The 27,508-nt window shown below is 44.5% G+C and overlaps 1 protein-coding gene across 1 annotated transcript in view; it reads right to left on the bottom strand.

Moving 5' to 3' along the window:
* Window positions 1-1,543: 1,543 nt before the first annotated feature.
* Window positions 1,544-27,508, bottom strand: part of CCN6 (cellular communication network factor 6) — a 158,856-nt gene continuing 132,891 nt past the window's right edge. The window contains exons 5-6 of the mRNA XM_078648561.1: window positions 21,061-21,254; window positions 1,544-1,942 (exon numbers count right to left, since the gene is read on the bottom strand). Of these exons, the coding sequence (XP_078504687.1) occupies window positions 1,661-1,942; window positions 21,061-21,254 (476 nt within the window). The 3' untranslated portion in view covers window positions 1,544-1,660. The remainder of the gene's footprint in view (window positions 1,943-21,060; window positions 21,255-27,508) is intronic.

Genomic DNA, 27,508 nt, shown 5'->3' with positions numbered 1-27,508 from the left:
TTCCAGCTAACTATAACTGGTGTAAACCTATGTTTTTTTCAGTGAATTTAATAGGTTTTTTAAATGCTAATTCCTAACTCTAACTGGGGTGAAACCTATGGTTTTTTCAGTGAATATATATATATATATATATATATATATATATATATATATATATATATATATATATATATATGTTTATATATATATGTTTATATGAGTTAATTTATATCTTAATATTGCATAATTTGCACATTATTCACCAGTATTTGCACATAGGTTATGGTTGCACTATAAACATTATATGCACAGGTTAGCACTTTAATGATAGCGTTTTCAAAAGACTATCCAGTATGGATTGATATGATCAAGGTATTCGTTGTCCAAATTTTGAAAATGAAATGGATGGTGCAAATGATTCAGTACTATAAATGTGACCCAATCGACTCGTATTTTACAGTTATGCACAAGTATAGCCTAGCAGAGTGGATATTAAGTGATAGGGCTGGTCTTTGTTTTTAATTCTATTTTAGAATTTATTTGTTAGTCAACATTTTTCTTTAAGACCATGTCTACAATTGTAAAGATTGTTTTGCTGCAATATAGGCCTCTTTTCATTTTAGAACAATATTGTTTTAAAATTGATACGAATTCCAAGAAGTATTACTTTTTTATGTCTATGATGACGCTTGAGACGTTATTTTTGCACTGTCACTTTAAATAGCCGGAAAACCCTCCAGAGCGTGTCATGTGATCAAGGGCCGTTTGGGCTCGAAACGCGTCATGGCGGAGGTGCGGGGAGTAGCACAATAAAAATATAGCACCTTTGAAATCTTTGGGTCCGCTGTCGTCCTTTCGAATGTTCCTTTGACGACTGGTTGCTGCATATATATATATATATATATATATATATATATATATATATATATATATAATATATATATACACTTGATATATTGTGAGTTATACAGTGTCAGGCAGCCCACAACTTGGACTGGACAGTCATACTTAATTACACCTTTGATGTTTGTGTGATACTCAACTAAGATCCACATACCCTATATTGAGTTTTGACCTGGGTTATCATTCACTTCTACCAGGTGAGATGTAGAGGCTTGAAGAGTTTTATTTTCCACTACAGATACACTGTTTGCTAGTACCCTCAGCAGCCTCCCTTTTAGGCGTACTTATTGGCCACTGTGGCTGGTGCCACAGTAAAGGTGGCATTGGCCGAAGTGCAAGCAAGAACAATGTTCCCGCCCCCGTCTGCTCGTTCAGTAGTATAATAGAGCCTTAGGCCTCTGAGCCTCGGTACCACTGCACCTGCTGCATCATTGGTAGCTATGTCACTGTCTGTTGCTGCCTGCTCTGGGCAACATTGCTGATATTTAAGAAGACAAAGCATGGAAGGTGATAGTTTAAACTAAAGTGACTAGAGAATCAGGCAAGAAAGACAGGCACAATAATAATTATAAGATGCATCCAATAATTTTGAGATTGAGAAGCAGGAAATGAAAGGAGAAACAGTGAGAGAAATAGTGACAACAAACACATATAATGTCCTTTTTGTTTTATACAAAATAACGGAGGGCAACAAGAATGTTCACATCCCTGTTTCCGGTTTCGAAAGTCAGGTAGCATGTTGTGGATCTGTTTAGAGAGGTAGCAATAATCTGGCATTTTACATAAATTTAAGTTCAGCAAACATGTCTCCAGGATCAGTGCATATTTTCTGACAAACACATGATGTGATCCACATCATCTTCCACTTGAAGGACCCTTCTTTTGGGCAGTCAAACTGTACGGTGATCATTGTGGACTTGTTGGGGACGCAGCACCTCTTGTCTGTGCACACGCCACAGTAGGTAGGTTTGTAACTCCATTTGGTGGAACACTCCGACAGAACCAGTTTTTCAGGTTTAGCTGCTTGAAATGTGGGTTGACATGTTTTTCCTTTTGGGATCTATAATAAAAGCAAAACATGTTTGATGTAATCATGTCACTATAAATAAAACCCTCAGAATTAATCTTTCGTGCTTGAACAAATAAACTCTTCCATCGTCAGGGCAGGGAGGTGTTTAATCAAAAAACGGATTTTAGAAGTAGTGGATCAATATTCGCTGATTAGTCACGAGATTGTATGGTAAATGCTCTTAGAAGCACAGCTCGCCTTTGTCTCCATGTTCGAATTGTTTCCTGAGGAATTACTACACAAAACTTGGTCGAATCTTTTATTGAAATTATTGAATTGTGGCTCCATATTCTCTTAATGTCAACGGGCCACTTTCATAACCATATAAAGCACAAAATCTTTTAAGATATTGTGTAAGGCCCTGTAGGGCTGTATAGCAGGCACAAAGGTGATACATATTTGAATGTGACAAAACGCTTGACGATTGAGTATGCTTTTGAGATGCAAAAATGTTCCACATAAACCCCAAAGGAAGGTGGAATGACAATCCAATTAATCAAGAGCACAAGGAGAGTTTGTGATACTCCTTTGGGTGGAGTCAAAACCCTCTGTATGAAAAATTGGTAACAAAATATTGTACAGACAGCTGTACGGTCAAGCGAGACATAAACTGATAAGTTAATTTTACTAGAGTGAAGGAGGGTTATAAATCCGACAATATTGTCATCGAAGCCTCTTGCTCGCTCAGGTAAAATCCGAAGGGTGGGCAGGGCGATCCCTGAAAAAGTGTGCATATAAATCTTGATATATATTATAGTGATTAATTTTTATTATATGTTCTTCTCCTGCAGATCATGTGTGTTAGAATAACCATCATAATAGGGAATATTTTTGGTGTAAAATGTATTTACAAATGTGACAAGGAGGTACATCCCTAACACTGTGTAACATACAATAAGATAGGATCTCACAGCTAGCTATATTAAAAAAATTAGATGAACTGTGTAATACTCTTCGTACTCTTATATATTTGCTTTAATGCATTGCCTTAGCATGTCGTTTTAGAAGTGTCAAAACCAGAATGGAATATACCATTGCTAGGTGACACATTAACTTCAGAATCTAAAAGAGACCATTAGTTATAGATTCCTTACCTTAGAATTATCCCCAGGTGTCAGACTGGATCCGGAGAAGTTTTCTGTAGCAGTACCCCTGAGCGTTGGTAGGTGGTGTTGGTCGACACATCCGTCATCGCGTCGTGCTCGCCTGAGTGACATCACAGCGTCTACTTAGACGCCACCCCTGCACGCTGATGTCAGTACTTTCTTTTTCCACATCAGCCAGCGCAAATCCTTAGAGAAAGTTGCCCGTAGTCATTTTTTGACTAAACTTTTTTCGACATCTTTTTTGAGTCATTCGACTCCTGGTAGCACAAGGTATGTTCCCATCGCCGGACCCGCTTCAAGCCTTGTGACTCCTATCATAAATCAGTGTCCATCACAGATCCGCACCTCGTGTGCCTCTGATGCCTGGAGCGTGACCACGACCCGAAGTCTTGCTAGGCCATCAATCCGAATTTTTTGCGGGTGCGGCCCTGAGAGCTCTTGGACACCCGGTAGTCTGCTCCACGTTGTTTGGGGTCCTGGTCGGGTAGAAGGTCTCGGGACTGGTCACGGAGCGACCACCACTCCTCATCGAAGTCTTCATACTCCTCAGGTAAGTCAAAGCACAAGAAGAAGGCGAAGAAGCATTGTCGCTCTTCGCCTTCTCCCTGTCTGTTGGCTGACGAGATGTGGGCCCAGAGCATCGTCGCTCTCTGGCTCAATCTTCAGAGCCCACTTCTGGGATGGCTCTGTGCTTCCCTCCCTTTCCCAGAGCTGGAGCGTCCCCAGCCCAGCTTCAAGCTTTTTACAAAGTGCTCCATAGCATTTTTGGGCAGTCTGACTCCGCCGGCGTGCCTTCAGGCCCTGCGGACTAAGCCTGGATCCAGATCGGCGCCGGTCGACCTCATGGTACCTTACCTGGCGCTGATTCCAGTGACAATGCACCCGATGTCAGTTGTGCCCCCAACTAGCATCGACCCCAGCCTCACCCCCGACTTGGACACATGCCGTACCATTGTTGCTCGATGTTGGTACCGGCACCGGTGGGTACTTTCGTACTGATGTTCATCCCTGGCATTCTTTATCGTCCTCAGTGGCAGCCAGAGGAGTGTAAGGAGGACTGGGAGGGGTCGGTAGACCTTTTAGCTGACCTGCTTGACAAGCCGGACTGGCGAGAGGAACTGGGTAATGCCAGTGGTTTGGGTACCTGCCTGGAACCTGGCATACTCTCCCTGCCTACCGTGGCTACAGAAGAGGGAGCTTTGTATGCAGTGATGTTGCGTAGGGGGCTGAGGCCTTGGGCCAGTAGCTTCTTACGGTGGCAGTCAGGACTAACCTCCTGACAGAGCTTCTTCAACCTTCAGCGGCCTCTTCAGAGCCCCTGCTGCCTTTTAATGAAGCCCTGACAGACGTCCTTCTGGGCACTTGGTCCAAGCCCAGCACAGGGACTCCTGTGGACAGAATGATTGCCCGACACCAACACCTGCCCCGGATGACCCACTTTTCCTCTCCCAATACCCTACCTCCGAGAGATTGGTGGACCAAGCCTCATCTTCTAAGGGCACATTTCCTACTGCAGCTCCCCCGATAGGGAATCCAAGAAGCTGGTCCACCTTGGGAAGCTGATGTTCAATTTCGCCAGCTTAGCCCTACGGTCAGTGAACACTGCATGCTTTTTGGTCCATTATACCCATACGGTGTGGGAGACGGTTGCACATGTTCCTCCACAGTGCCCGGAGGAGGCTTGGACCGTGCCCACCCACGCAGTCGCAGAGGGTCGAGACTCAGCTAAGTTCTCCATTCAGTGTGGGCTGGATACCGCTGACTGTGGGGGAAGAACGGTTTCCACGTCAGTAGCCTGGAGGAGCTATGCCTGGTTGAGGACGTCTGTTTTTTTGGGGATGTCCAATCCACCCTTCTGTACCTGCCCTTTGATAGGCGTTGCCTGTTCGGTGACAAGGTGAACTCCGCACTCGAGCGCTTTAATGATTCTAGAGCTACAGCCAAATCCTTGGGCCTCACGGCCACCTCACGCCTCATGCTGTTCGCCTTTTACCCCTTCTGTAGCGGGTACCCCACAATGTTCCACCCAATCCACAGGGCCGAGCAAGCTACCCAGCCTCTGCGTGGCCGCGGACGAGGGACCCAGCAACGCGGGTTTTTGAGCCAGTCCACCCATACCTCCCCTGCAGCAGCCTCCAAAACCTCCTAGTCTGACCTTTCAGGGCCACCATTTCGCCCTCACCTCCCCCCCTGGCAAAACATCACGTCTGACAGGTGAATTATGCAGATAGTCTTCAGGGGCTACTCCCCTTTTAGACTGCCCCACCCCCCATGCCACTAACACTCCATTCGGTGTCAGAGGATCATGTGGCCCATCTCTGCCATGAAGTTGCAGCTCTCTTGGCCAAGGGAGCTATCGAAAGGGTCCCTGTGCCAGAAGTTGGTCATGGTTGTTACTCCCACTACTTTCTGGTACCCAAGAAGGACCAAGGCCTGCGTCCTATCTTAGACCTCAAGGCCCTCAACCACTTCCTCAGGAAGGAGAAGTTTAAAATGCTCATGTTTGCTCAGGTCCTGTCGGCCCTCGATCCCGGAGACTGGATGGTAGCATTGGACTTTTAGGACACCGATTTCCACATCCCCGTCCTGCCAGCCCACACGTGTTACCTGCGAATCAAGGTAGGCCACGAGTATTTTCAGTTTACCGTGCTGCCTTTTAGCCTTACCAGTGCCCCTCGGGTTTTCAGGAAAGTGATGGCGGTGGTCGCAGCTCATCTGCGCAGATCAGGGGTTCAAGTCTTCCCCTATCTCGACGACTGGCTGTTAAAGGCGAGCTTGCCCCACGCTGTCTTCTCCCATCTTCAGACTACGGCGGACCTCCTGCCCTTGCTGGTGTTCACTATCAACGTGCCGAAGTCACACCTGATTCCCTCTCAGAAGCTCCTTTTAATCGGAACAGGTATAGATACAGAACAGTTGCGGGCTTATCCTCCTGAGCAGCGAGTAAACATGTAGGCAAACATGAACTGCCAGGCCAGGACCTCCCTAGCCTGGGATACAAAAACCCACAAACCAGTTTTGCCCTGACTGGGACTCATCAGTAAGGTGTAACCTGGTCGCACAGTGAGAATGGGATCCATGTCTGGGCATGCCTACCACATAAAGCATTACACCAATCACCTAAAAGGTGATGGAAGGATTGCTTTCAATTTGTTTAACCACCGGCAATCACTTAGGGTACCATTCAAACCCATTGTTCTTTTGCCTCCCAGGTCAACTCAGTTTGGACCCGGTCATATGAAAATCAGTCTTGACCCTGCTCCAATAGGAACAGTTTATCCTGAACTGTCAGGCTAGGTCCTCCCTGAAATGTAATACAAGCACCTCAAGAAAGTGTTTTCCTGATTGGGCTCATCAGTCAGGAGTAGCTTGGTTCCAGTTGCACAGTGAGCACAAAATCCACGTCACTGAGTTTGTTTTATCCTTATCCCCCCACATTGGATTAGAAGGATGTGGTATGCTAATCTCTTGGAACTAAGTATAGAGCCCTCTCTTCTACTGCTGCTGAGGGTACTCCTACTTTCACAGCAGAATAATCATGCCCTCTCTCTCAATCTTCAGGTGCTTCAACTGCATATGTGGAGTATGAGCAAGGCCAATTCGAGGTCACTGGAGGTAGCAAATATTACACTGGCTACCCAGAAACCTGGTCTAAAATGGATATATAGGAGCTCCTGGTCCAAGATTATTCCATGGGAAGAGTCAGAGGGTTTGAACTCTTCTGAGTCTTGTCTCTCTAATGTTCTGTGCTTTGGGCTTTCTCTTTCCAAACAGAGCTTGGCAGTCTCCATTGTGAAAACATATTTGGCTGTGTTGTCTGTCTTCATGTACTACTCTGGCTAAGCATTTTTCTTCTGATGTATTTAGTTGTTTAATTTTACAGAGAGTATGTTATCAGGTTTCTTCTAAAGCCTGTCAATGTTCTGCAGAGGCATTTAAATTTGGTGCTAACCTTCGTTATGACTTCGCTATTGGACCCTTACTTATTTGCTCAGTTCATTTACTTTCTTAGAAGACTGTATTCTTGGGGGCAATCGCTACCCTAACACAGTTGCCGAATTACACAGGCTGCTATCCCATCCATCATATACTGTTATTATCCAGACAATATGGTGTTTTCAATGTGCTCATCTTTTTGGCCAATGGTTTGATCAGTCTTTCCTATGAATCAGTCCATTCCTCTTCAATTGTTCTTTCCTCCTGAACCCAGATGGGCTGTTTTTTAAATATATTGACCACACATGACTCAACAGAGTGGACAAACAGCTGTTTACCAACTTTGCTAGATCCAAACAAGAGAAGGCAGTCACAAAATGATTTCATGTTGGGTCAGTCTTGGTATAAAGATCTGTTGTACCACCTTAGCCAAGAAAGATCTTCCTGCTGGCATTTATGTACACTCTGATAAGTCTGGACCTAGAGAGGGGTGGGGGAAACCCTAATTTAAGTCAGAAGGGTGGAGAGGTGCTTCCACTTCTTGGAGGAGGTGCTGGAGGGATACGTCCTACCTATTTAGTACTAGCCAAACGAAAAAGTATCCCACCCCGTTTATGTGTATTATGTAGGGTACTACACTCCTCAGGTGGTAAACTGTCCGCTTAGAGGCAGGGAAGGAAAGGATTCCTTTTTGTTATATAACCCTCACACACTCTAGTAGTGTCATGCTTCATTATCGGGTTCACCCTGACTCCTAAAGGTCAGGGTGGGCTCAGCCATACTTCAGGGAGCACTTAGGAGAAGTAGGCCAGGGGGCTTAAATATAAAAATCCTCCATTAAGTCTCCCTTCATTAGTGGAGTTACTGGGGATATTAAAAATAAGGGGTAGAGTAATGAGGATATAATGATTCCATGACCCTAAAGCCAACATGTTTCAGCCCTTAAAATTGGCCCTATGGGGTCCTAGGCTTTCTTCAGGGCAATTCAAGTTTTTCTCCCTGGGATTATTTAGGATCTACCTACTTTGTGGCAAAATTGTGCAGAATTCTGCACCTAAAACTGGCCAGGTATATACTTGTCCTCAATCTGGTTAATCGGTTATAGTGCCCAAACTGTAAATAAAAACAGGTTTTTGACTGTCACTTCATGTGCCCATATCATGCGGCGTGATTACTATCGTAAGTGGAGTCCTTGTGGGAGACTCTGCACGCATTCATGCATTATTCATAGTGTATTAATTACAGAGTGGCGGCTGGGTACCTTGTTTCCCAAACACACTCAGATTAGTGGTTGGGTTACCTTCAGACACCCTCCCTTCTTGTGAATATTAGAATTATTGGTGTAGGCTTTCTTACACCTCCTGTTTACTGCCATACACAGTTAAAATCATACACCCAAATATTTGTTGATTAAAAAATAAAACATGCAATAACCATTCATTCGTAAAGTTTTTGTCATTGCTAAACTACATTCTGTGGGCACTCATCCTTCTGTGGTGGACCTCTCACTACACAAGGGTACACAGTGTCAAGGGTAGCCCTGTAGTGACACACTTGCAGCGCATAACAGAGTTTAAGGGGAGGAAAGAAAGACATTGTGTTGCCAAAGTTATACACCCGTTGGATATTCAATTATGTATCCTAAAGTGTGTTAATCGCACTCTGTCATACCCATTCCACTTACTTTATGAAGTGTCCTGCCCCACTTTACCACCTATTTGGTCCCACTTCTCCCAGGTCTCTGGAGAATGGGAGCGCGTCTATTTGTGTGTGTCATTGCCTGCAGAAGCAGAAAATACACAAATGCACACAAAAAGGGATACAGGGCATATAGTTGGTTGGTATGGGATATCAGATAGCACCGCTATTGTCCAGTGTTCCATCACTTGCTGTACTCTACATAAGAGTATTTCCATATTGCCAATAGAGGCTATAACTCATGGTACAAATGCACTAATTGACAGTGTTGAGTAATGTATTTATTTCCAAATCGCGGGCACTTTTGGTGGTCCAGGTCTACTGGCTAACATTGTCATCTGACGGAAGTCAAATCATCTTTAAAGAAATATGTTATCAGTGCTGTGAGTGCATAAAGGTGGTCACAGATGTGAGCTATCTTGATTCTGAGGCATATCCCAGTTGGCCCATGGGATTGAATCGTTGAGCCCTTGTGTGTGCGTCATGAGTTTTTTGTACCTTCTCTAGTAGTCTTTGTGTCAACCCAGTGCCCCCCTTGATTTTCTTAATCACAGTCTATTTTAGATCCTGGTCTGAGTGCCCAATTTCAACATAATGTGCTGTGAGTTTTGTTGATGTTCTGTCTCTTTGTATAGTGCTCCTATGCTCACTTATATGTTTCTTCACTTTCCTGGTCATCATTCCGATATATCGGCTATTAAAGGGGCAGGTGATCATGTACAGGCCATTATCAGTAACATTAGTGTGGTGTTGCTGTTCCCATAAGTGGGGAAGGCCCAAATAAATATGAGTAGTTTGGGCGGGAAATGGACAGACTATGCATGAACCACATGGATAATGTCCCTTCACTTGTGGTTGGTTCCAGAGGGTCATTTATGTGTCTTGTTGGATTTTCCAGTACAAAAGGGGGTGGTGATGGACGGAGCATCCGAACCAATCAAAAACTCACAACCAGTCAAAAGATCTGGGTTTAATCCATCACCGTTCTTTAGCCCACTCTGCCACCCCAGTTCAGACATGGCTATATGCAAATCAGTCTGACCCTGTGCCTCATGGGAACAGTCCAGCCCGAACTGCCAAGCCATGCCTTCCCTGGACAGGAAACAAGCTTCCGAGGACCGGTTTCTGGCCTTACAGCCGTCTTCAGCCCGGCTTGCTTGAATCCAGTGGCAAAGTGAGCAAGGGACTCACGTCTGAGCATACCCTGCCACACTAATGGCGGCCAAAAGCGGTACAAAAGGGGGTGGTGATGGACGGAGCATCCGAACCAATCAAACACTCTCACCCAGTCAAAAGATCTGGGTTTAATCCATCACCGTTCTTTAGCCCACTCTGCCACCCCAGTTCAGACATGGCTATATGCAAATCAGTCTGACCCTGTGCCTCAGGGGAACAGTCCAGCCCGAACTGCCAAGCCATGCCTTCCCTGGACCGGGAACAAGCTTCCGAGGACCGGTTTCTGGCATTACAGCCGTCTTCAGCCCGGCTTGCTTGGATCCAGTGGCAAAGTGAGCAAGGGACTCTCGTCTAAGCATACCCTGCCACACTTATGGCGGCCAAAAGCGGTACAAAAAGGGGTGTTGATGGACGGAGCATCCGAACCAATCAAACACTCACACCCAGTCAAAAAATCTGGGTTTAATCCATCACCTTTCTTTAGCCCACTCTGCCATCCCCGGTTCAGACATGGCTATATGCAAATCAGTCTGACCCTGTGCCTCATGGGAACAGTCCAGCCCGAACTGCCAAGCCATGCCTTCCCTGGACCTGAAACAAGCTTCCGAGGACCTGTTTCTGGCATTACAGCCGTCTTCAGCCCGGCTTGCTTGAATCCAGTTGCAAAGTGAGCAAGGTACTCGCGTCTGAGCATACCCTGCCACACTTATGGCGGCCAAAAGCGGTACAAAAGGGGGTGGTGATGGACGGAGCATCCGAACCAATCAAACACTCACACCCAGTCAAAAGATCTGGGTTTAATCCATCACCGTTCTTTAGCCCACTCTGCCACCCCAGTTCAGACATGGCTATATGCAAATCAGTCTGACCCTGTGCCTCATGGGAACAGTCCAGCCCGAACTGCCAAGCCATGCCTTCCCTGGACCGGAAACAAGCTTCCGAGGACCGGTGTCTGGCATTACAGCCGTCTTCAGGCCGGCTTGCTTCAATCCAGTGGCAAAGTGAACAAGGGACTCACGTCTGAGCATACCCTGCCACACTTATGGCGGCCAAAAGAGGTACAAAAGGGGGTGGTGATGGACGGAGCATCCGAACCAATCAAACGCTCACACCCAGTCAAAAGATCTGGGTTTAATCCATCACCGTTATTTAGCCCACTCTGCCACCCCAGTTCCGACATGGCTATATGCAAATCAGTCTGACCCAGTGCCTCATGGGAACAGTCCAGCCCGAACTGCCAAGCCATGCCTTCCCTGGACCGGAAACAAGCTTCCGAGGACCGGTTTCTGGCATTACACCCGTCTTCAGCCTGGCTTGCTTGAATCCAGTGGCAAAGTGAGCAAGGGACTCACGTCTGAGCATACCCTACCACACGTATGGCGGCCAAAAGCGGTACAAAAGGGGGTGGTGATGGACGGAGCATCCGAACCAATCAAACACTCACACCCAGTCAAAAGATCTGGGTTTAATCCATCACCGTTCTTTAGCCCACTCTGCTACCCCAGTTCAGACATGGCTATATGCAAATCAGTCTGACTCTGTGCCTCATGGGAACAGTCCAGCCCGAACTGCCAAGCCATGCCTTCCCTGGACTGGAAACAAGCTTCCGAGGACCGGTTTCTGGCATTACAGCCGTCTTCAGCCCGGCTTGCTTGAATCCAGTTGCAAAGTGAGCAAGGGACTCACATCTGAGCATACCCTGCCACACTTACGGCGGTACAAAAGGGGGTGGTGATGGACGGAGCATCTGAACCAATCAAACACTCACACCCAGTCAAAAGATCTTGGTTTAATCCATCACCGTTCTTTAGCCCACTCTGCCACCCCAGTTCAGACATGGCTATATGCAAATCAGTCTGACCCTCTGCCTCATGGGAACAGTCCAGCCCGAACTGCCAAGCCATGCCTTCCCTGGACCGGAAACAAGCTTCCGAGGACCGGTTTCTGGCATTACAGCCGTCTTCAGCTCGGCTTGCTTGAATCCAGTGGCAAAGTGAGCAAGGGACTCACGTCTGAGCATACCCTGCCACACTTATGGCGGCCAAAAGAGGTACAAAAGGGGGTGGTGATGGACAGAGCATCCGAATCAATCAAACACTCACACCCAGTCAAAAGATCTGGGTTTAATCCATCACCGTTGTTTAGGCCACTCTGCCACCCTAGTTCAGACATGGCTATATGCAAATCAGTCTGACCCTGTGCCTCATGGGAACAGTCCAGCCCGAACTGCCAAGCCATGCCTTCCCTGGACCGGAAACAAGCTTCCGAGGACCGGTTTCTGGCATTACAGCCGTCTTCAGCCCGGCTTGCTTGAATCCAGTGGCAAAGTGAGCAAAGGACTCACGTCTGAGCATACCCTGCCACACTTATGGCGGCCAAAAGCAGTACAAAAGGGGGTGGTGATGGACGGAGCATCCGAACCAATCAAACACTCACACCCAGCCAAAAGATCTGGGTTTAATCCATCACCGTTCTTTAGCCCACTCTGCCACCCCAGTTCAGACATGGCTATATGCAAATCAGTCTGACCCTGAGCCTCATGGGAACAGTCCAGCCCAAACTGCCAAGCCATGCCTTCCCAGGACCGGAAACAAGCTTCCGATGACCGGTTTCTTGCATTATAGCCGTCTTTTGCCCGGCTTGCTTGAATCCAGTGCCAAAGTGAGCAAGGGACTCACGTCTGAGCATACCCTGCCACACTTATGGCGGCCAAAAGCGGTACGAAAGGGGGGTGGGGATGGACGGAGCATCCGAACCAATCAAACACTCACACCCAGTCAAAAGATCTGGGTTTAATCCATCACCGTTCTTTAGCCCACTCTGCCACCCCAGTTCAGACATGGCTATATGCAAATCAGTCTGACCCTGTGCCTCATGGGAACAGTCCAGCCCGAACTGCCATGCCATGCCTTCCCTGGACCGGAAACAAGCTTCCGAGGACCGGTTTCTGGCATTACAGCCGTCTTCAGCCCGGCTTGCTTGAATCCAGTGGCAAAGTGAGCAATAGACTCACGTCTGAGCATACCCTGCCACACTTATGGCGGCCAAAAGAGGTACAAAAGGGGGTGGTGATGGACGGAGCATCCGAACCAATCAAACACTCACACCCAGTCAAAAGATCTGGGTTTAATCCATCACCGTTCTTTAGCCCACTCTGCCACCCCAGTTCAGACATGGCTATATGCAAATCAGTCTGACCCTGTTGCTCATGGGAACAGTCCAGCCCGAACTGCCAAGCCATGCCTTCCCTGGACCGGAAACAAGCTTCCGAGGACCGGTTTCTGGCATTACAGCCGTCTTCAGCCCGGCTTGCTTGAATCCAGTGGCAAAGTGAGCAAAGGACTCACGTCTGAGCATACCCTGCCACACTTATGGCGGCCAAAAGCGGTACAAAAGGGGGTGGTGATGGACGGAGCATCCGAACCAATAAAACACTCACACCCAGTCAAAAGATCTGGGTTTAATCCATCACCGTTCTTTAGCCCACTCTGCCACCCCAGTTCAGACATGGCTATATGCAAATCAGTCTGACCCTGAGCCTCATGGGAACAGTCCAGCCCAAACTGCCAAGCCATGCCTTCCCTTGACCGGACTCATCTACTAGGAGTACAGAGGGATTTACAGGACCAGGTCGCCCTCCACTCAATCAATCGAAAAGACAACAAGACCTAGTCCGCAGGGCAATCGTTTAGTGTATATCTGTGGGTATAAGTGGATATGTCTACAGATCTTTCCACCACACCTTTGAGTTTACCAATAGGTGTATTACTCCAGATGCTTGCCAATAAGTCATAAAAGTAGCCAATCTCTGATACATCTAACTTTAGACAACACAGGACATACATTCACAAGAGAGACGACACATGAAAAAATGTGTGAATAGCTAGAAGACACCTCACGGGCGCACCACCATTGGGGCCCCTGGTTGGTACTCACCAGGGTGGCCCTGTTCTCATCATTGGTATCAACTAGCTTAACAGAAACGTGACCGACTCCCAAAGGAAAAAGACAGTGAATGGTGCAGTGGACACAAACTTATATGTGACAAGGACTAACAACGTTCAACATATAACAAAACAAATACTGAGCGCACAAGAATATGAACCTCTTTATTTGTATTCTCCTGTCCGCTAACAGTAGACACATATATAAAACAAAGAGAGAAGCGAATACTCCCTATCGATTCGCTTACAACTCGCTGCCGACATGTTTCATTGCCATGGTCAACATTCAGGCAATTTCTTCAGGGCACAGATGTTTTTTTAAAAAAAGCCACTGCCAGCAAGGTACTGTGGTTTGGGTGCTGTAAATCAAAGAAAGAAAGCACGTGTAAGGAGCTAACTGTGTTTGCACTGTGTGCTGTTATATCATTGCCAACCAACCACACTGCGGGGATGTAAATTACCTGGCTATAGCATCGACTTTCATACCGATATATTCATTAGTTTTGAAAAGTCGGGGACTCACTCCCACTCGGTAAGTGCAGTCTGTCCTCCCGTGAAAATATATCTATCAAAGACAAAAAAGCCACGCGCAGGCGGGCATTAAGAAAAGCTAGTCTAGTCTCACAGTGGCAAAGTGAGCAAGGGACTCATGTCTGAGCATACCCTGCCACACTTATGGCGGCCAAAAGCGGTACAAAAGGGGGTGGTGATGGACGGAGCATCCGAACCAATCAAACACTCACACCCAGTCAAAAGATCTGGGTTTAATCCATCACCGTTCTTTAGCCCACTCTGCCACCCCAGTTCAGACATGGCTATATGCAAATCAGTCTGACCCTGTGCCTCATGGGAACAGTCCAGCCCGAACTGCAAACAGACATGCAATACTTGGGGCAAAAGTGCTGCTCATGGAAGTCCCATGTTTCTGTAAATAGAGTTGGTCTTCATATCTGAAAAAGTTCTCAATCAAGGCCATATGCATCAATGTCACGATCCAGTCTATGGGTGCATGCCATAGCCACTCTTGTGTAGGCAATATGTTTTCAATGACGCATAGGCTCTCTTCTTTGGGAATAATTGTGTACAGAGCCTACACATATTATCATTTCTTGTGTTGGGTCGTAATCAATATCTGCCAGGATGTTAAGTAGATGTTTTGTGTCTTTCACATAAGATTTAATCTGTGTGACCAATGGGAGTAGGAACCAATTTGTGTACTGGGAAAGAGGTTCTAGAACCGATCCTATCCCAGACACAATGGGTCCTCCTGGAGGTGGGGTTCTACCTTTATGGATCTTTGGAATGGTGTAGAACTGTGGTGTTCTGGGCTCGACTGTGTTGAGGAAATTATTTTCCTTTTATTATAACCAACCTCTTTTCAACGCTTCTTCCAAGATTTTCAAAATCTTCCATTTTAGACATATCGTAGGGTCCCTTTGAAGTGTAGTATAGTATTGTGTAGCTTTTCTGGTCTTGGATAACAGTTGATCTACCTTTATCTGCTGGTTTTATCACAAGGTTTGTTCCTCCACTCAATGATCTTAGCGCCTCCTGTTCCCTTCTGCTGAGGTTATTGAAGATGTCTCTCCTGGGTTGTAATTGTTCCACCTCATTGATGACCGCCGCCTCAAATGCGGTTACTTCTGGTGGCATTATAGATAATGGAGGGTTAAAGTTGGATTTCCTCTGCATAGTGGTAAAACCAGTGTCTGCCTCTGTAAGGGGGTTGCCCTCACAGTTGGTTTTGACTCAGATTTTTCTGAAGAATTCATTCAATTTGCATCTTCTCTTCAATTTATCATTCTGGTCTGTGGGGACGTAACCAAGTCTTTTATTAGGGACTTCCAGTTCATCTGGTGTCATGGCTTCATCTGCAAGGTTGACCACTAGATCTACAGAGAGCTGGGTACTGCTTGTTGGTCCCTCTCCTTGCTCCTCGTATTCATCCCTTCTCTCGATGTGCCGTCCTTTTCAATTCTTCTGCTGGTCTGTCTACCTCGTCTCCCTCGTCTGCCACCCTGTCATAAAAAATACTGCTTGTTGTGTTTGGAAATAAGGCATGTTGTGAAACTGAGGGAGGTCCTAGATATTGTTGGGAGCCTTATTGTCCAGGCCAGACAAACATCTGTGCTGGAAGGTATGTGGGGTTGTACCCCGTGCCTCTTCTGAGCCAGTCTTTCTCTCCAGCTCTTGGATGAGTTGTCGCTGGACCAATCTTCTTGATCTGAGTAGGATGAGCCTGAGTCACTCCTATTTGATGATCCTGCTTCTGAGTCTAGTTGTTTCTTATAATCATCTTTAATATACATATATACTCTCACATGCAAATTTTCTCTTTAGGTCTTTCTGTAGTTTACTGATCTTGCTCTGCATAAGGTGATCCTTGTGTTCACCAATCTCTTTATTGATTTCTTCCAGTTTCTTCTTAAACACAGTGATCTTTCTTTGAATGTTTAATGCATCCTCACTGGTCTTAATTTTGATGAGTAGGGTGTCCGGAAGTTGTTTTGCTGTATCTATGATTAGAATTAACCAGTGATTAATTCTAATCAATGATTTTATGTTGGGTCAGCCTCGGTATACAGATCAGTTACACCACCTTAGCCAAGAAAGATCCTACTAATGGCATTCATGTACACTCCACAAGGGGCATGATGAGTTCTGCTGCACTTAATAGTGACATACTGATATTTACTGGGTGAATCCTTGGTCCTCTCTGCATATCTGTGCAGAGCATTCAGGGTTGTAGCACATGACTTCTTTGGTTGCTTGGTTCCACCACCGGGAAAACGTGGTATTGCTCTGGGAGTATTACTATGGTGAGGAATCTGTGGGAAAAAGTGTGTATTAGAAGCATAAGTTACTTACCTTCCATAACAGTATTTGTATCAGTACTATATCCTCCCCTATGTTCACCTCCTTCCTTTCCTGTTCAGTTAGTACCATGCATAATAAGATCCCATAGGAGGAAAGTGTGTTAGCTGCTGTTCTGTAGCTGTTTTCAAACCTCTCTTAATTCCTCAATAGCCTAATTTATTGGGGTCTCTCTGAGAAAAAAGAACTAAATAGCCTGTATCCGTGGCTCTACAGGCACTCAAACCCAATCGACTGTTTATTTCTACCGACCTGCTATTTTACACTACTCCGCGTGATAGAGCCTAAAAGCCTCTTTTTTGGTAGGGGGAATAACTGTCTTATATTTTACTAATACATATCTAAAAAGAACAAAAGATAATAATCAAGATAAATTTACTGAATTCTAAAAAACATTTCATTTAATCAATTGTATTCCCAGGTGTTAAAATAAATATTACATAATCTGTAGGTTTTTCTTACTTTTTCATGTCTTGAGTCCTTTCATGTGCCCCAATTGGTCACAGAAAACGTACAAGAATTTGATGCCAATGCACAAGACGGTGTCATATGTAACCTTATGTTTCCGCATAAGGGTAAATGAAAAGTTGCTTGGAGTCTTGTGGCGCCACCTGGTGGCGTTGGAGAGCTATTGATGAGGGGACCATTTCAGACACTGAAAGGCTATTGATAAGGTGAAGAATTATCAGGTGGAAAATCTGTAGGAAGACTGAGGCCTAGTTTGAAAGTGGGCTGTGTTTTGGAAATTATCACACTTGCACCTGCTCCAAGTAGCCGTTCGTTTTTGATGCAAAGCCCAGTTAGCTATCTTAGTAGGGTGGTCTTTGCATTAAACTAATGGGTGTTTGCATTGGTTTGCCCAAGTAGGCCCCTATGGTGCTATGTGGACAAGGTTATTTTTGAACTGTAAAAAGATTCACCTTTCCAGTGAAAAACACCTTATTGGCTGCATAATAAATAGCGTATGTTGCTGGTGTTGCTTTGCATCACGCTACAAGTGGCACACAGTCTAACCAAATCTAGGCCATAGTATCAACCAGAAATACCTGAAGGTATGTAATGTTTTATTTGTATGGTGATCATTGAAACACAAAATTATTTACTCTTCCCACTGAAGTTTCTCGTCTGCCACCCTTTCCAGCTTATACCAGACTCTAACTGCTGGTTGTAAATCAGTGATGGATAGGAAATCAAAACATTTTTTCACCAGTGTACTCAAGAACATGGGCAAGATATCTAAACACTCGTGAAAACTGAAAGCAGAATCCCTTCTTATGTAAAATGTTATCACGAATCATAATCTTTGGGGTATATTTAGATCCCTTACATTTGTTGCTGAAAGTGTTGTAAACATTATGGTAAGGGGGATGATGATTTAGAAGGTTTTGAAAGGGTGAACCGATTTCCCTTGTAACTGAAAAACTATATTGTTAGTTGATAAAAGCAAATGAATTCCTTATCAGTATTGTTGGTGCTAGATGGAGGCTCTGCACTCACGTTATGTCCCTAGTGACCAGAAATGTTTTGGGGGGCGTGACCCTCTTAACTCCTTAACCGCGGCGCAAATTCTGCTGTGGTGCGGGAGTTCTATTGAGTAGGCGGGGCCGTGTCTGCCAACGGACGTGCGCAGCACTACAGAGGTAGTGCTCGCAACGTCCGTTAGCCGACGCGCTCACGCAATGGTTTAATAGATATGGCTCTGTCTATAATACATTTCAGGGGTCCAAATCCCTTCCTGTAAGAGAAGTATTTCCCACGTCTGACAGCAAAACACTACACCTCAGAATTATAATAGTATCAATCCAGCTAGTCTCCAACTTCAGATATAGTGAATTCTTCATTGCTCAAGCATAAGATTCGGCCATCTTCAGAATTTTCTATGCTGTTGTGAAGAGTAGGCGGATAAGGCCCACATGTTTGCTAAATGCTCTTCTCCCTCGGAATTCGACTGCAGGAAATTTGATACAATAAAATAAACGTGCGCTAGTAGCATGATGTGATTATACTTGGCTGACAAAGAAAAATAAGCCATTTTTCATGAATTGAACGGGTCTCTCCCTCCTCTTTGCAGTGGTGCCTCCGAAGACCCCCCCCATCTGTCAGCCATTCGATGAACTAGCTGATACTATAGCACTCATTCAAACAGACTATATCAAAGTCAAGAGCTACTCGTTGTAGTTTTCAGAAATAATTGCATCAAATGATGCGCATTGAATCTAGAATGACTAATTTCATTCTTATTAATGTTGAAGTCTTACTCCATGCTTATCTCATTTCATTGTTGAAAAGTCAGTCTACTATATTATATGCTTTCTACTTACCAGTAAAAATTATGCACTAGCGATTCTATATCTCCTAACTCGTTTATTAGGTCTTGTTTGACAGTACAGATGCCTGCTGGAATTATCGTTATCGTAAATGTGTGGGGGTTTGCCTCCAACCAGAGGAATATTTCTGTGTCGCCTCATGCCATTGGATGTTTGGTGAATCATTCAGCGTTCTGGGAAGTGCTTCCATTGGAACGCATTAGAGACCATTTTACATTTGAAAAGTAGCTTGAATCATCACACTGTTTGTCCGATGCAGTTCTTCCTTTCCTATAATCATGCTCTTTTTTTGCTTCTTTCTTTGCCTTGGCATTAGCAAAGCCAATAAATCTAGCTTTAACATCCTAAACAGCGTTTATTCATGCAATACATGCAAACAGAATCCAATATATGTAAATGTAAATGTAGGTATACTTGTAAAGCGCACTGCCACCCCATCTCGGGGTATCCTGGTGCTGTATACCGCTGTGGAACCCTTCCTGGCTTTCCCTGTGAGATGCTCCCTACTGGGCACCACCAGGGTGAAGCCAGGCATCCCAGCGCTATTGGGGCCGTTGTGGAGATTAAGCAAGCTATTGCCCAGAGTTGCAGAGTGGGACCCATGATTAGAGTAGGCACCGAGGCGAGAATTATCGAGTCCGCGGACATTGAGCCCAAGACCCTGCCACGTCGGGAATTGAACACTGGTCCCGGGCCAGACTTCTGCATCAGAGACAGCCACTTCTTTTTTTATTTCAAATGATTTTATTAGAAAGAGAGTTTTGTATAACCAGTGAGCCACACTTCTCCACAACAACATATATCTTTGCAAACTTTGGCACTGTAAAGTCAGAACAATTGACTTTGCCAACGGTTGTTACTGTAGTTTTTGCTTCCTCAGTCAGTAGAAAACAAGAACGCCATGACTTAACTTCTGTGACATCCCTTTGGTCTTCACCCCTGTGGTAGTGGCCTCCACATTAGAGTATGTGACCTACAAAAAAGTAAACTCTGATTTCAGCCCACTGCTGCTCACAGACTCGTGTTTATAATGCCCAATGATTGCTCTCGCAGCTCTTCCTAGAACACCATTTCCATTTGTTTAACGTGCCTAAAGAAAAACTCCACTTATCAATTGTTGGTAGGGGGCTTCAGACCCTCTGGGAAGTCAATGCAAGACCTGCACCTGAGCAGTTCGCCGCTTGGATAGCTCCAAATCCACCGGTGGCTCAAAAGGAAGGACATACCTAATGCTTAATTTGTGCTGGTGTTTGGCACTGGCATTTAATTCTTAATACCTGCCTTTTTGCATAACAATCCACCACATTGTGGCGGTGCCTGCCTATATAAGCAGCACACATAAGTTTATCAATTTAATATACACTAAAAAAAGAATCCTAGCGTGTCCAGGAGATGGGACATCACTGACAGGGGCAGTGGGTGGTGCAAACTGCAGTGATATCCTAATTGCAGCTCATATTTTTGTGTGAGCAAATTTGGCACTATATATACCTCTTCCACTGTAGCTGTTCGCACATCTTGTAACTTCTCGCAAGCTGGTGGACTAAGAGAAACAGTTTTAGTGCCTGACCCCGTCCATTGAAAAAATCGTATAAAACACTTTGACACAAATGATTGATATCTCTTGCAGAAAAATATGCATTCTCCTGCACGTTAGCCATCAAAATCACTGACTGTGTCTTTACCGCTAATTAGAGAGCTTCGTCGGAAAACGGTGCTTAAGAACAACTCACATAGTTAAAAACAAACGTTCGGCATTTGAATACGAACGCTCGGGGTCGTGTGGAAGGCACCAGGGACAAGAAGCGCGAACTGCAAACTCACGCATGTTTTCCACACAAACAGTAATTACAGATATATTAGTTGCCATTGAATGAATTCACATTAGAGGGGAATTTACTGGAAAACAGTCAAGTAGTGCAGACCAACGCCCTCTTTGCATGCTTGTAAAATGCCTAGGGCATCCTACGACAGAAGGATGGATTTAACGAGCTAAATGCCCTGGGCATTCTTGTAGCCCAACATAGATGGTCATTTTATTAATTTACCTTTACATGTTTGAAAGTACTGGGGTCACATGGTCGCACGTAGCACAGCCTTTGTTCTTTCCTCATTTTACATTTATTGTTCTCATTGGTAACCCGAACAGATATCCCAAAGCCGCAGGTTTTGGAGCAGATGGTCCATGGAGTTGCCTGCACCAGGCATTTGTTTTTCTGCACAAGAGGGAGAACCTTGTGAGCTGAAATGCAAAAATAAATTGTTTTCTATGTAAGACAATACAGTTCAACAGGACAATTAAAGGTGTACTTCCCCTTATTGAATAATTATGAAAAGCAACCCTGTTGAGCAACAAACTGGAACTAGAGCAGACCCAGTGACATGTGACTTAAAATTAAGCTTTAGCATATGCTTGTGTGCCTTGAAGCAGCTTCTGTCAGCATGCATTGTGTGAAGCGTAACCCAAATTTCGGGATCACCAGGCTATTCTCATACTGTCTATAAAGTTGGAAATTTGCTCAATTAGGTGAATATATTTCAAATACATTTGAGACTATTTTGGAATTAAGAGAGGATTCCAGGAGTACTCCTGGGAAGATGCGAAAATCACAATTTCCAGGGAGTAGTTCTGGAATTCCTTTATGAATTTCAAGTTCCTCCTACGCCAAGACATTTTCACATATGTAAATGTAGCAGGTATATCTTAATTCTTACTCAAATACATTCCAGTATTACAAATGCACTGTAAAACTGATTTATGGTCTCAGTGGGAAACAAATTTTGTCCATTAAAAAAACATTTATGAGAATGCCTTTATGACAGCCTCCATTGCATTGCCTGGGTCCTGGGAAAGTGGAGAAAGATTCATTATAACCTCCCCCCAGTCACCATATACTTGAAAGTGTGGTCAATTGATAGATGAAGGAGCACCATCTGCTCAGCCACAATTTCTTCTCAATAGACCTGAGAAAGGTGGGACAATGTGATGAGATACGGTTCTGTCACCATTTTCGAGGAGTCTCAAGGGTCTATATAGAGACCCATGACAGACAGTGGATCTCTGTCATTCTAGGTAGCCTCTCTGACAGATCCAATGCCACTACAACACCTCCTCTCAACTATCTCAGAGACAGCCACTGCTAGGAACCTGCTCAACTGACCCATTACAGTTTTTAGAGCTGTTCTTCATCAGAGGGAATTTCCCAACTCATGGGTCCAAGTGACAATATCCATAAACCTTTAATTCCCTAGTTCTGACATTACACCTCAGGGCTCACTTACTGGGCTATAAGTCCTGGAAATGGGTGCAGCAAAGCCAAGCATACAAAAATCTTTCATGCAGTAGGAGTTGTGGAAGATGAAGTGTTTCCTTTCTTTGGCTTCTGAAAATAGATTCATGGGTTTTAAGGTTCTACAAAAGACATTAGCAATCAGATATATCTTGAAACAATTGATGGATCGCTTCAGCTGATTCTGCAATAATGAGCAGTCTATCTGCAAGACAGACGACGTCTGAAGGCTGTACCACTCTTCTCAATCCTCCATTCTCCATAAAGCTTTTTTAAGGAAGAGACTGCTTCATAAACAACACATATACTAGAGGAAAGTTCTGTTCCAGGCTAAAATGTGGTATATTTTGAACTTCTTACTCAATACCCTTGCAGAAAGGTAGTTGTCTGTTTTACGCCTTTGTATCTCAATACTTTCAACACTGGCACAGTTTCCATCATCACAGGAGCATAGTGTTTCTTGTTTGTTGAAAGGGCTTTTAAATACAAGCAAATTCCTATGACATTAATATTCAATTGAACGTTTAGTGTAGGATTTGCTGTAAGCCTTGTCACCACAATCAGTTAAAAACTACAGATTGTACCAAAAACGTTTTTGCCCACAAAAAAGCTAGACCCCAAAAAATAAAATCAGTAAACATGCACCTCAAAGTATCAAGCAAAATAACAAAACCTATAGATAACTTCAAAACTACTATAAGACAAAGTCTGGGAAAGGATCCATAAATAAGCAAACCTGGCTCTCCAGACAGATGTAATGCCTAATCAAACCAATTCCATTTCCCTGCTTTGAGCAAAGCCAGTCAATGCAATATGTTCAAGCTCTAAAAAAAAAAGACAATATCATCTGTTATCAAAATCCCAAATGAATGCAATGCCAAGGAAAACCAAATTCCAGTTTTTCTTGTATTAATCGAAGTCAATAAACATAATATAAACAAGCCCACAAAAATCACTATACTATTATTGTACAGCCCAATTTTTTCACATAGTGTTTGGTTTTTGAAAACATGCAAGCGATATCTGCCCATACTGCACTATCACAGTGATTGATTGAAGAAGATGAGCAATCAAAATACAATTCCTTAGTTGAGGCAAACTACACGTCAATAACTCAACTGATTTGCACTAATGAGATGACATTTAATTCTCAATTAAGATACTCAACTATACTTTTAACTCCCCACTATATTTCAAAAAGTCCACAGGATTACTTAAACCAATTTAATAGTTTACAAGTTCTAGAACCTAACCACATCATTCACTTGTAAACTCATTAATAATCAATGTTGCCTTTTTACCATCTGAGTTCGGAGAAACCAGGAATCAACAGAATTAACTTTGACTAGTGAAACAGAGTTATATTTGTTATCTAAAAAGCACATATTTGTTAAAAGGGAAATTATGGTGTCAAAGCCTAAACATGAACTCTATTCCATATTCTTAATTCCCCAGACAGAAAAAGAGGACTCCGGAAAACAGCAGTAGACTCCACAACCCCACTATTCTGCAGAGAATGGAAAATGATCAATGCAAGGTGAGTAAAACTTCTCAGTGTAGGTTGGAACAAAGGATCACAGAGCAATTGTCTCACTTCAGCAAGACATTAAACAGGAAGCCCTTAAATCCATAATTGGTCCAAAAGTACTAAAGTACAAAGGAGAGAAAAAAAGTAAAAGTCACTAACTCATGGAAATGCATTTGCAGAATAACCCCTTCCCTGCGGGGCTAATTCCCTTGCTGTACTAGGGGGGATGGCGCGCGCAGCGCCGCGGTGCTCATGACGAGCTCAGCTTGCCATGCAACATGGTGGCGCTGTGGTCATAGCGAGCTGGGCTTGTCATGACCACGCCCGCTCCAATGGAACGCCCAGCACAGAAGGGTAATTATCCCTGCGTGGGCGCGGCGCAACGGTCATGACGAGCTCAGCTCGTCATGAGCACAGCACAACCGTGCCTCATGACGATCTGAGCTCGTCATGAGCAGGGAACGGGTTAAAATAGATAACAGCAATACACTCCAGTGAGACTAGTGTTGATTAAGTGACATCTCATCCAGGGTGGGGGGCGTTACTTAATTTCTCAGCCAGGACCTAATTTAACATCTTATCCAGAATCTGAAAAAATCTGATCACATCACCCCCTCCCCTTGCTGCCCTGCACCATCTTCTAAACCAGTGGAAATATTTACAAAGCCATCATGACCAGCACATCCCTTATCATGCAGGAAAGCTCAACAAATCTGGTGGTTCTCGGCACACCCGCAGCTAGGACTCTATGAGACTGCATACTAACAAGTGTGATACCATATGCATACATAAATGCATAAATATAATGGGCCTTCAATAGCATCTAACCTAAATTCCCTCTTCTATTGTAACAAAAATGGTGAAAAAAGCTAACTGCTCAGACAATACCACTAAATTGCCTCAATAAAATGGTATTCCTGGAACCTAATTGGTTGGGACCAACTTCTGAAACAAGATGATGCAATAACATACACATCTGCCTATTAAAAAGTTGAAACTTCGACTTCCCAACTCTCCCTGAGGCCTGCCTTCGAAATATCATATGAGAACCCTGTTGGACATCCCTGGTAAAATGTATGTGCTGCATCTACTGGGACTATTAAAAGACTGGATGAGTGGGGCTAGAATTCTACCTTTGGCTCAAATGGGATTTTACAAAGGGTATTCAACCACGGATGGCTGCTTAATATTTAACCTGTCGGCTGAAGAATGCGCCCTGAAAAGGAAACAGTCCCTTTATGTGTTGTACATCTGTTTGTCAACAATGATGGCTCGTGGACTAAGTGGAACTTTGGGGCAAGCAACAGGGCCTTGTCCAAAAAGATCTTTACGCCTACTGGTATTAGGCAGGGGTCCAGCTTGGCACCATTCTTGTTTTCAACATATATAGTGGATGCCATGGTAGCCTTTAATCAGCTCTGGTCTTTCCCACCTAGACTTGGAACGGAGGCTGTTTCTGCTGTTTTATGTAGATGACATTGTGCTATAAGATCTGATGCCAGTGGGTCTGCAGAGGTAATTGGACGCTTTCTCTAAATATTTTAAGGTGAATGACTAGAAAATAAATACGTCTAAAACTAAGGTCATAGTTTATTTAAAAAGGAATGAAGTAGCCCCATAAAGTTTAAGTGGTGTTTGAGAGGTGTTCCAGTTGAGGTAGTAAACAAATATAGAGACCTTGGCTTTCTTTTTAATCAAAATCTACATTTTAAAGCTCATATTGACCTCCAGGAATAGTGTGCCAAGTCCATCCCTGTAGCTTTACAAAGAATGGTTTTAGCCCTGGGCCATAAGTCGGTGGACGTCTTCAGAGAGACGTACCACACGAAAATTGTAAATGTTTTACTTTATGGTTATGAGGTATGGCAGCTGAGAATATTAAGCATTTGTAAACTATTGAGACCAATATCTGAAAAGCATGGCTGGCGTTACCTAAAGGCTCATTGAATAATGCCTTGAGGCATAGAGCTGGGCCTCACTTACATTCTACTTAAATATAAACAGTGGATGGTTAATTATTTGCCCTGTCTTTTAAAATCAGAAGAAGGCTCTTTGAGGCATTTTGTACATTTCCATTTGTATGGGAAGTATGTCGGTCAATGGGTTGCTAACCTTGAGGAAATTAAGCCCTTTCTGGATCTCCCAGCATGGTATGAAGCCCTATACATGTCTACATTCCAACATAAATTAGTATTAAAGTGTCTGATTAGAGAGTACTCGAGCAATAGCGACCTAGCAGATGTGATTAAAAGAACTAATCTGCAGCATTTATTGAAGGCAGATTATAGTGGCCTGTTCCAGCCATATCTGCATAACATAAAAAAGTCGATATGTAAGGAGGTGGGCCTTGAAGGCATGGCTCGGTAAGGTCCCTTCATTTAACAGGTGGAAAGCGGTCAGATATGCCGAGATAGAAAATATTCGCCCCTTTTGACAAACTGCTGCATTGTCTCTCTTGGGGGACTGAGCCAGGGGCAGTGAACGGAAGACGACGCTCCTTACCTTCCGTCACCACACAGATCCACGGAGAACACCGGGTCACCTCCGCTGTGCTCGCGGACCGGGGGACTACCAATCCCGGCAACACTTGCGACCAGGACGTCGCTGACGCTGTGCCCGCGCCTGCCGGCGCTTAAATCAGAAGGAGAGCTCCCGCGTCGCGGGACGTGCGCGGGCGACGCCGGGCTAAGCCCGGGCAAAGGGCGGGCCCTCTATGGCCCTCAGAGGCCTGAGGAGACTGGGCTGGGACACAGACATTGGTTCTGTTGATAAGGACTTCATTTTTTGAAGTGAGACTTTATTTTTTATTGTATTTTCATTTTTAAATACCTGGGTGTTTGTGTAAGATTGTTCCATTGCATTGGTGTTTACATTGAGAGTTATAATAAGCTGACTAGATGTAAAGCAGATAAATCTACTTTTGAGCTGGGCACCATGGATAATTATCTAGTTAAAAAGGTTAATCAAATTAACAATGATCGAAGGGCCTCTCTAGGACGGGGAAGTGCTCCATTGTTACAGGATGAGGCGCCTCTCCCAATAGTGGATGTACCTATGCCTGATAACTCTGATATCAGTAATAGGGATGTTTTAATAACTGTAGCGCAGGTACATGCAGAGATACATGAAGACCTGCCAGATACCTCTATTGAGGAAATAGAAACAGAACAGGTGCAGCTAGCACCAAGACCGGTGAGAAATTGTAGAAAATCGCAGCCTAAACGGGGGGGGTAAGCACAATAGAAAAAGAGCCGAAATAGCTGTATCAGTTAATAATGGCCCCATCATAGAGCCTTGTCCTTCTGAGGGACATAACGAGGGCGGTACTAAAATATTAATTGATCAATTTACCCTCCTGATTAGCACCTTAGAAGGAAAAATTGTGACAAAAATGGAAGAGCTGATTAGACCACTGTCAAGTAAGCTGGACACCTTGGCTCTAGAGGTAGATAGATTAGGTGGACTGTTAACAGCACACCTGTTAGCGGTCTCGCCTGTCAGACCTGAGGTTGTGGTAACAGGGCAGGGACCCTTGAGGGAGTCGGCACAGCAGACTTGTCGGCAAGTCCTTGCAGCAGATAACGCTCTATCTAAACCCCCTCCAAAAATTGACCTAACTGTACAGACATCAGTAGACCATGATGGTAGATCAGATTTCAGACAAATAAGAAGAAGTCG

The sequence above is a fragment of the Lissotriton helveticus genome, chromosome 6 (genome assembly GCF_964261635.1).
Source record: "Lissotriton helveticus chromosome 6, aLisHel1.1, whole genome shotgun sequence".
Taxonomy (NCBI): domain Eukaryota; kingdom Metazoa; phylum Chordata; class Amphibia; order Caudata; family Salamandridae; genus Lissotriton; species Lissotriton helveticus.
This window is presented reverse-complemented; position numbering and strand designations above follow the sequence as displayed.